The 11,005-nt window shown below is 36.1% G+C and overlaps 1 protein-coding gene across 8 annotated transcripts; it reads left to right on the top strand.

The window, feature by feature from the left end:
- Window positions 1-992: 992 nt before the first annotated feature.
- Window positions 993-10,504, top strand: MSANTD4 (Myb/SANT DNA binding domain containing 4 with coiled-coils). Of its 8 annotated transcripts, none has more exons than XM_081953081.1 (4): window positions 993-1,010; window positions 2,458-2,508; window positions 6,668-7,156; window positions 9,125-10,504. In XM_081953081.1, the coding sequence occupies exons 3-4, from the start codon at window positions 6,695-6,697 to the stop codon at window positions 9,698-9,700; spliced, it is 1,038 nt and encodes a 345-aa protein (XP_081809207.1). In that variant the 5' UTR covers window positions 993-1,010; window positions 2,458-2,508; window positions 6,668-6,694; the 3' UTR covers window positions 9,701-10,504. The 8 variants fall into 8 exon arrangements, with proteins under 8 accessions (XP_081809207.1, XP_081809206.1, XP_081809209.1 ...); XM_081953080.1 differs by lacking the exon at window positions 993-1,010 and adding an exon at window positions 1,037-1,122; XM_081953083.1 differs by lacking the exon at window positions 993-1,010 and adding an exon at window positions 1,103-1,122 and having other exon boundaries at window positions 2,461-2,508.
- Window positions 10,505-11,005: the final 501 nt, after the last annotated feature.

The following is an 11,005-nucleotide window of genomic DNA, read 5'->3' as shown; positions in this document are numbered from 1 at the left end:
ATCCAATACGTTGTACTGAGTTTACACTTGTGTGATGAGAAATTACATCCATATACCTTGCATTATCATTGTAACACACATTGTACAAGTGGTCCTCACTTAGCAACCACCACTGGGACTATCAGCTCCATCACTAAGAAACACAAACAGAGATCAAGCTGACTATTGGATGCTGTAACTGTCATATGTGTGAGGCAGTTGCCAAGCCCCAAATCACGATCACCATGGGGGTGCTGCAATGGCCCAGAATATCAAGAGCTGGTTGTAATTGCCATTTGTTCACTACTGCCACAACTTTGTATGGTCATTGAACATGGAGTAGGCAAGCTCTACTGTAATGGGGAACATGGAAGTGAAATCACAAGTCAGCAAATGAGCTGGGTTAACTTGAAGCATGGTGCACCAAGTCCCAAGTGCTTTTTCAAGAGGCAACTGGATGTCTTCTTTGAAGACGTTTTGCTTCTCATCCAGGAAGGTGCTTCAGCTCCATTCCCCACCATCCAGTCAGAGCTGAAGAAGCTTCTTGGATGGGAAGCGAAACGTCTTCAAAGAAAAACAAAGTCTAGTTGCCTTGAAAAAACACCTTCGGGACAACCATGACCTGGACGACTGAGAAGCTCCACAGAAGTTTAGTGCACAGAGTATGTGGTCTTTTGGCTCATAAAAGGTTCTAAACTATATTGTTTGTTTGGGCTTAGTTCTTGGGGTTTGTGAACCACAGTTTAGAGGTAGTTTGCATGAATTCAGCGTGCGAGAATGCGAACAAGCGGTTTCCTCAGGTAAACATCTTTAAAACTTCTTCCAAAAGACAAAGGCGGGTCGGCGCCGGCAATAAAACGCGAAGGACGACCGGCTTCTGACCTTTTTTTTCCTCTCCAGCCAATGAGAGCAGCCCCTCTGGGTGACACGCAGCTCTCGCGGCCAATAAGTCAGGCGGCTGGATGGGGAGGCGTAAGGGAGGGGTGGGAACAGTGGAAAAGGAGGCGGAGGAAAACGCTGAGCAAAGTTGCGTGAGTTGAGGGGAAAAGAGGCGGGCCGGAGGGAGGCGGTTGGGGCTTGCAAAGGGAGCGCGCGAGCTGACGAGCCGGGCGGCTCGGCCCAATCGGCGCGCCGCTTGGACCGGTGAGTGACGGGCGGGCTCGTCAGCGGCGAGGGGGGTGGGTCAAAAGGCCGGCGTTCGAAGGGGGAGCGTTTGCGCGCAGGTGAGGAGCTTTTGCGCTACTGAGGGAGGGTAGAAAGGAAAGGAAGGGGAGGAGCCGCGTCGGCCTGTGGGGAGCGGGGGAGCTGTAGGCTCGGTGTTGTTGTTGAAGTGGCGCGTTCCTTAACCCCCCCTCCCCATCTTTGCTTTGCTCGCCGCTGTTTTTTCCCCCCTACAGTGGGCTCCCCTTCCCTTCCGACCCCCGACATTCCCGTTAAAGGAGTCGCTTGGATGGAGGGAGGAGGCCGGTGCGTGCCCCCTTTCCCGATCAGCGCCGTGCAGGATGGCGATGCTCCCTTCCCTCCCATTCTGAAGCGCTTCTACCCGCTCTACTTCAAGAGGGAGGAGGGACGCCTTCGCCCCCCCTCTCTGCCATTCCCTCAGACTTGTGCTTTAAAGGCGGGAAGAACGGGCACAAATTCTGAGGCGGTAGACTGGACCGTGCCATTTAAGGTGGGGGGGGGGGGGATGCTGGACAAATGTCTTTCTGACCAGGTTTATTCTGGTATATTAGGTATTGATAAAACTACAGTGGCCAAGGGCTATTAAGACAGAACCAGTGCTCCCCTTGAGAAAGAACTGAGGTGTTTTGCTTGCTTATTAAGGTAGCAAACGGGGCCGAACTAGGAGCTGCTCAACCTTTTTGGATCTTCCTCAAGCCATGGCTTCCCAAATAAGCTGTCCGCAATTACGGTCAGTTTTTAAATGATGGTTTGCGAGTTTTGATGGCTTCCTTCACCAAGCCAAAATTAAATAGCAGAGCAACCTACTGCTGTGAAGCACCCAAGCTTTGAGTTTGGCGGCTTCACTCTTTACCCTGTTTCCCTGAAAATAAGACCTCCCTGGATAATAAGCCCAATCAGGCTTTTGAGCTCAAAAATAAGCCCTTCCCCAAAAATATTGCCAACACAGCAGCAGCCATGAGGCGACCACGCTCGCTGCCTCTTGCATCTCAAAAATAATAAGACCTCCCTGAAAATAAGGCCAAGTGCTTATTTCAGGGGTCAAAAGAAAATAAGATCCTGTCTTATTTTCAGGGAAACACAGTAATCCTTGTGTTTTCAATTGTAAGCTTAGAAGATCTTGCCATGAGATCCAGTTGTTTGGAATGTGCTTAACATGACTTAGCATTTTATGATTTCAGTGCTAGTCTAAATGGCCAGTTGAGTATATATGAATCATTTGAACAAGACGATTTATCTTAAACATCCTTTACTGTTCTCTTCGTTTCCTAGCTTTTTTTTTTTTTTTTGGCACAGCAGTATGATGCTATGGTCTTTGCAGTTATAAGGGATAACGCCTGCAAAAAGGTAAAACTACACTACCACCCTCCATTCAAAAAAATACATCTACTTAAGATTTTAATGTAGGTTTTGATTTCTTGAGCATTTGCAAATAGCCCAAAACTTTTCCAGTCTAGATTCATCTTCTAGGCATCTAGATCAAGGCAATCTGAAATTGAATACAAGATTGATCTACAAAATATTTTCCCCAAACCATAAGTTCCTCGAGAGATTTATAGTTTTTATTTAGCTTTGTTTTCATAGCTGTATTGAAGACAGAAGAAAAATTGTTAGCATTTTAGTAGTGCTCAAGAGCATTAATAGATTTTAATAACCTGGAGGTTATGATTGGATTTTGCAATAGGAGAAAAATAGCAAACAACAATGTTAGATAATATTCATTAATGTAAAATGTATTCCTGAAAAGGAGATTTGATTATATTTACAGAATGTTAAATTCAAAATTAGCTGTTGCTGTGCAAGAAATTATGTAGATAGTGAAGTTGTGGCTAGCTAATAATCACTGATGCCCATATCAAAGGGGGAGATAAAATAAATTTTAAAAGATTAGATGTAGCAACAGTTTTTCTTCATTTTGATAATGGGGAATGCATTGTCAACAATAGCAATTCACAAATACTTTGCAATGAAAGGATGAAGCCAAAGTATGTAGAGTTCATTTTCATCTTGATTGGATACCTAAAATCTATCAAGTAAAGCAAAGTGTAAACTATACATTTAGAATTAAAAGGTAATGAATGTAGGAATTTTTATATAGACCAAAATTAAAAATTATTACTTTTCTACATTAAAATGTGTTCTTCAGTTCCAATCTTTTTCATGTTGAGTTTTTGGTTTTTTAGCTAAAGAAGAAAATTGGTGACATTGCTTTTAAGTAACTGACCTGTATTTGTCAAACCACAGACCATTCCAAGTTGTAGAAGAAAATCCATTTCTACCTTTTATCTACTCTTAACTGAAAAACAACACAAGCATTAAAAAAGGCTATTGAAATTAATGCAATTTATTATTTGTATCCAACCATTTTTTTTACAAAAAACTCAAGGTGACAAACATCCAACATACCTTCCTCCTATTTATGCACAACAGCAAGCCTATGAGATGAGTTGTGCTGAGAGTGACTGGCCCAAAGTCACCCAGCTAGCTTTCATGGCTAAGGCGGGACTAGAACTCACAGTTTGCCACATTGTAGCTTGATGCATTAACCAGGGGATAAACAAGTAGATCAAATAACTAATACTTCAAAGGACATCTGATGAAATGTAGGTATTGTGACATACATCCTTAGAAAGTCTTTACACAGAATCATAAGTCTTGAAGTTGCTTTCCTGATATTTTTTTCAGTACTTTGAGGTGATGGTAAATGACAGGACACTGGTGAAATGAGGAACAGCATCTTTGCAAATAAGGCTGATTTTTTTCCCTTTGGTCTCTGATTTGTTTCTTCTTTTTAAAACTGGTCTGATTTCATTTAATACCATTACTGGACTGGATGAAGGAAAGCTTGCCCATATCATCCCAGATACAGTTGTGGGATGAAAAATAGAAGAACTAATTAAAAGTGAATTGCCTAGAGCAAGTTTTTGTTTGTTTTGTTTTTTCAGACTAATTTTGAAACAATAGAAAAGGAACACTTCATTTTCATTGGCTGTGAATCAGATATTGTGTTATAGAATAGAACTCAGATTTTAAAGTTTATTTAGTTAATATTTGGTATTAATAAACCAAATATAATTTTTCCCAAAGGAAATAATTAACTATTTGTTCTAAAAAATATAGTATAGAAAGTCCATTGTTACCTTACTGTAATTTATACATTCTTGACTTAGAAAAAGATATAAATTCAGTCTCACGTAGAAAGAATTTTAACCATAAGCTCATAATATCAATAGATGTGAAAATGTTTTATTTTTATATTTAAAAACTAATCTTGATAATTTTGTATATAAAAACCATCAGGTTGGAAAGGAAAATGAGAAAATGTGTGAATGTCTAGTTCTCTTTTTTCTTTCAAGTGCCTCCAGAATGAGTATGCACTTAGGCCATTGGATATGGTACCACACAAATGTGATTTTAACCAATGTGTTTTAGATACATATTTTAGATCAGTCTATTGTCACATATGGTATATCATAGTGGAATGAAAGTACTTTTAAAAATAGCTTCAGAAACTATCTGACCTGGTATAGATTGCTTTAGGTTTAAGAATTGCAAATGTTTTTTCTTTTCTTTTTAGTTCTTTGGATCACTGATCAGACTTTGGCAGAGGCTAAAAATTGACAAGATAGTGTTTTTCCATTTTAGACAAAAGTACTTTAGCAAATTTAGAAGAAAAGAGAAATCCCACTTGTATAATACGTTGTGCTCCCATTTCGGGAATTGAAGTTTCCGACGACGATCCTTTCTTGAGTAATGTTCAATATAATGCTTCTCAGAAGCCCAGAATGAAAGCAATTGTTTCATTTCCATTATCCATATTAAACTTACATATTAAAAATGTTCATAATCCATTTTTTCAAACAATCTAAAACAAAGGACACAGCAGCATAGTTATATGTAAGAAAATAACGCAGGTTGTAAACTCTGTGATTTATATATGTCTTTAAAAAAAAACATTCTAGTTTGCATAGTTAGTAGTGCCCATTTGTGCCTAAAAAATTTTTCTGCTTTGCTTACGCATTTGTGTTCAATCCTGAAATGTGTAAGCTGTTCTTATACTACCCAACCTATTTTTGTTCTTTTGCCAAGAAAATTGAAATTTTCAAATATCAGTTATATTTAAAATGTGCAGTCTTAGTTGTTAAAAATTAAGGTACTAACAGAAGAACTCACATTATCAAGACTAGAGATAATATGCTAACATAAAACAAGTGCTTGTCAAAGCTATTGACAGAGCAGCTAAATATCTACTATCTTGGAATGATAAGGAAAAAGTGTAGTATTTAAACCCCAGAGCACAGTTCTATAAATAGGTTATGTTTTCTACATGCTGAGAGCATATGGCTTCATTCTAGTTTACAATAAAGAGACAATTCTACCCAAGCTGTGCCTGAGAGCCTTCTGCCAAATAAACTGATTCCTAAATAAGGTGGTTAAATGTCAAGAGAATTGAAATGTATTGCCAAGTGTGGTGTAAAACCTGAAAACTGGTCTTTCAGGCCCATTTATTGAGTCCTAAGGTTGTGATGCTGAAATTTATTAGAACTAAATAATGAAACCCAGTGAAGCTTTTCTATATGTTTTGTAAGAAAAAAATCAAGATAGTTTATTCAGCCTTCGATAGTTGGTATTATTATATATTGGAAAACATGCTCAAATCCAAAGCAGGACCAACAGCACTTTTAGTGGCCCAGAAGGTTAAATAAATTTGTCTATGGATTGAAAAGGTTGATTGCCCCTTATTTTAAAAAGTAGTTTCTTTTCAGAACAGAAAAATACTATTGTTACTTCAAAAGTATAATTGGACTTATTTGCTGATTGAAGTTTTTCCTGACATGGATTTGATTTCCTATGGTTATAATATTCTATGGTTACTTAAGTGATCCTGAAAAACAAAATTATTAAAGTCATATTAATATATACAGTAAGCAATAATAACTGCTCCAATAAATTTGCCTTCATAAATTAATGAACAAATTCTGTTTAAAATCAGGTGGTCAGATCGTTCCCAGCATTTAGTTTTATTAGAGCTGTTCTGGAGATAGTAATATGTTATTTGGTTATTAAAAATTGTCAGTATTAAACTACAAATTAGAATTTTCAATTCTTAATTATGTTTGCCAATAAAGTTTTAAGGAAGCATCTGATATCGCATAAAATATTTTTGTTCTAAAGTTTGCTAACAAATGCTTGAAAACAAACAATACTTTTTAAAATGTTTTTGTTTTGGTCTTTCAAGGAAAGTATGCCACATAAAATTAATTATTGGCATCATTAAAATATATTTTTCCAATAATTTAAGGCTCACTTCATAACAATTAATGGTTCTCATTTTTGAATCAAAGTTCTTTTAAATAAATATATTATCTGTGTACTTGAACATTTAAATTGATTCCTGCTACTCATATTTAAAGGGAGAAATCTAAAAGTTGAAAGAAAAACTTGTTACAGTATGCTTAAGCAAATAGAATTCCAGGATGATTAAAGATTAATTCCTTTACTGCAGAAAGAAATACATTGAGAGCTGGAAAAGATGAAACAACTGAAAAGGAAAAGGAAAAGCAATTTCAGTGTCCAGGAGACCCAAACGTTACTTAAAGAAATCCGAAAAAGAAGAGAGGTACTTTTTTCCAAACAGCTAAATACAACTATTAACGAGATGAAGCGGAAGGCTTGGGAAGAAATTGCAGAATGTGTGAATGCTGTAGGTGAAGGAGAACAAAGGACTGGGACAGAAGTCAAAAGGCGATACCTTGACTGGAGGGCGCTTATGAAACGAAAGCGACTGAATAATAACATAAAGTTGGTTGGAGCTGGCTTTCATCTCCCTTCATCTGATCTGGATGATTCTCTCAATGAAGATATTGATGAGAAAATAGGTTTTCCAAATGAATCTAATTTTGAATGGCAAAATATCACAGACTTCAGAGAAGCAGGGGGATCATTAACCGAAGTGAAAGTAGAAGAAGAAGAGGAAGATCCACAAAGTTTTGAAGTAGGTACTTCTTCTATAGTACGTCTCCAAAACCTGGTATTTTAACAAGGATGTATAGACTTTTTAATCCCCTATAAGTACAATTTGTTTAATGTGAAATCTATATTAATTATTCTGTTTATGTAGAAAGTTTGACAGAACATTTTAAAAGATATTAATATTTTACAGTTATGGACCTTTTATATTCACAAACTCATCAAATACTTAGCCCATGAACATTTGGCTCAAAGCAAAATAAAACATCTGGGGTGCATTTTTTAACTGAAAGAAACTACTGTAAGTCCAATTACTTATAACCTTATTTGACCATAGCCCTCACTAATTCTAATTTTTTTAATGCAAACAGCTGCCCCTCCCAATCAGTCAATAGTAAAGAATATGCTGTTGTCTGAACAAGACCCATTTTGGTCTATTGACAAGACACCAGACTAAAAACCAGGAGACTAAATTCTAATCCCATTTTAGGTTTGAAAGCTGGCTGGGTGATTGGATCAATCATACACTCTCAGCCAAGATGTCTGGCTTGGGTGACAAATCAGTCAGTTAATTCCTGTCATAACCAATGGATCACTCAGTTGATATGGGAAGAAGGGACCCTGTCCTAGTGTGAAAAGATTTTAGGAGCAAAAAAATGCTATTATCCAAGCAAGCAGTATGTCCCTTTCGGGAGAAGGGGCGGTCTATAAATACGAATAATAAATAAATAAAATAAATAAATAAATGTGTCTTCCATATATATTTTTAACTTTTTAAAATTGCTAGTTTTACATAATAGATTGTAAATACTCTTGCAAACCGAATTGAAAAATGGAGGATGTCCTCTGATTATACACACATAAAACATGTGAACTATCTTAAAATTTTAGTAGTACTGGAATTCTTCACTAAGCCAAATCTTTGTATCTATTATAAAATATTTGGAGAAAGAAGCCAAATTAACCTGAAATTATCTTAATCCTCTCTGCTGCTAAACTCATCGGAGTATTTTTATCACAAAATGCTGAGCTGGCAATTTTCTACATATTTTTTCTGTGATTCAATTAGCTGCTTTATTTGCAGGAGAACTATCATGATCTAGAATGTGGATTCATTGGATGTCCATGTTTTCTGAAAACTTTGCATGTTTTCTTTGTTTATTACAACTTTTTCCAATGTGATTTTTTTAACATTATTCTTTCAGTGTGTAATCCAGCTTTTCATAACATTAATGGGGAATTTGTTGGTGGTATAGATAGCCAATTTCACAGATATTTTGACTCTGCTGCCTTACAAGCTGCTTGAATTTTATCCCTTTGATCTCTATTAAAACTTTTGGTATTGGGAAGTGATTATGTCCTCAGTCCATATCTGTTTCAGCATGTGTTTTATAATGTTCATTATGTGAGCAATCTGTATCAACAACTATGAAATCTCTTAAATAGAAGAATTCCTTTTCTGCGTTTGAAGTGAATAATTGATATTTGCTGAATAAATGTATGATTCACTTGACTCATTTTTATAATAAGTCCTTTCTCTTTTGAAAATGTCTTAAAGCTGCCTAATTGATGTAGGCATATCTAGGATTGAACTGTCAGAATGTAGTTACCTTATTTTTAATTGGATATTTCATTCATCAAATTTTATTGCTTGATGTAGTGTTCTGACAGGGTTTTTCCCCCCTGTGGCTTGGTCTCTGCTAAACAAATGGCTACAGTGTATGTACAGTGACATGGTGATGTTAACAGAGGAGGCAGAGCTGAACAGGTTATGTACTTTTGTTTACAAGGTGTTATGAGGTACAGGTAGTTAATACTTTTAGTGTAACGTCTTTTGATGCCTACTTTCTGCTCTTATTATATCAACACTTCTTCCATGTTAACATAGAAAATATTTGTGGCTGTAAATGAGGAATTGTAGATCTACTTTATTTAGAGTGATAGAAATATCTGTTTAGCTTTATACACTAAAATTTCTAATTAATTTCCTTAGTTTCCTATTGAGGAAGAAGAAGAGATTTTGTCCTCAGTTTTGCCAGATTCCAAAAAGGAAAGTGACCTTCCCGATTTCACCCATATTGAAGAATTTGGAAATCTAAGTTCTGCTCAAGCTAGGCTGGCTTATGAAGATTCCCACTTGCTGATTAGCTTGGAGAAGCAGAAGCTAGAGCTGGAAAAACAACGACTGGATATTGAAGCAGAACGACTGCAAGTTGAGAAGGAGCGTCTGCAGATTGAAAAAGAGCGGTTGAGGCACATTGACCTGGAACATGAGAGGCTTCAACTGGAAAAAGAGCGGCTACAAATTGAGCGGGAGAAACTGAGGCTTGAAGCTCAGCATGGTGAAAAACCTATCTTGGAGAATGATCCAAACCAGGCAGAAAAGCCCATCCTACAACCTTTGGATTTAGAAACAGAAAAACTGAAAATTGAGAAAGAGCGTTTGCAGCTTGAGAAGGAAAGGCTGCAATTCCTGAAGTTTGAATCAGAAAAGCTGCAAATTGAAAAAGAACGCTTGCAAGTGGAGAAAGAGCGGCTTCGAATTCAGAGAGAAGGGCATTTGCAGTGAACTTGGAAGAAATCATTACCAATGTTGTGTTCTGTTGTTTGTACTTTAAAAAAAATCAGAATTGTACTTTGGTTTCTTTAAAAGTGTTGAATAGTCTGGTCTTCAAATCATTTCACTACCAATGTTATCACTTTGCTACTGTGGTAATTACACTTTGAGAATACTTTTGTTTTGGCCATAATTGAGCATTCACACTTTCTTTTTTTAAAAAAAAAAAAGCTGGGAATTGGTGCTCAGTAAGTTGTTGTGCCTGTATAAATAGAATCTATTTGTGAAATTACATTTTGGTGAAACAGAAGAAGTGTGAATAACCTCTTGTATTCTCTGTTGTGAAACTTTACATCCACATTAAGAATCAAGGCATGGCTGTGTCTTGTCATTTTGAGAGGGTTACTCTAAATCCATAGGAACCTTTAATGTAAATTTGTGTCTGAGCTGAAGAAGTGAGTTTGAAATAGGCCTTCCACAATAAAGTTAACCTCAAAAGTTATGCCTTTAATGTAAGGCATGTTCTTAAGAGAAATTAAGGCCAGAGATTAAAGCACTTAATGTTTTTGTTCTCCGTATATTTGTAAAAAAAAAAAAAGTTTCAAGTGTATTATAAGAGATTTCACTTTTATGTCTAAGCTTGACCAAACCTACAGCTTCGATATATAATTTTGGAAGCCAGTTTGATATTCAAGTATTTGAGTTGGAATATATTTCTTGGGATTTACATAGATTATTTGGATTTATCAGTTTATTTACATCCCTATGTAATTATTTTTATTTTACAAATAAAGTGTTATTTTATTATTGAAAGAAGTGTGATTTCATAGTGTGAAATAAAATGGTCTGATGTAGATTAATTTATTCCTTGTAAACTATGTTTTTTAAAAAATAAAGAATGAACACTGAATCTTAATTGTACAAAAAATAATCTGCCTGATTTTAGTAATATTGGCTTGTAAACAATACATAGTCTTGCAATGGAGAATGCACAGCATACTTCACTCTAAATTCAAAATTCAAGTCAGAGTCACATGATCCTAGAATTTTGTTGGGATAAAGGCTGGAATTCCAAATATTTATGCTTGTGTGAGTTAAAAATCCAGCATAACACAGGTTTACCAGCCAAACATATCACATGGATTGATTTCACTGTATATAAATAGTGTGTACTCTGAGAACAATGAAATATAAATAATAATCCTTCCTGCAATGTTTTTACCATTATTTTTTTTCCCTGATTCTTTTCAGAAGCTGAATTTTTCACAATAAAAACATGCAAAACAAAAGTGGTCTGTATAAACAGATGCAACTTGC

Source organism: Natrix helvetica, assembly GCF_964273705.1.
Source record: "Natrix helvetica genome assembly, chromosome: 4".
NCBI classification, from domain to species: domain Eukaryota; kingdom Metazoa; phylum Chordata; class Lepidosauria; order Squamata; family Natricidae; genus Natrix; species Natrix helvetica.
This window is presented reverse-complemented; position numbering and strand designations above follow the sequence as displayed.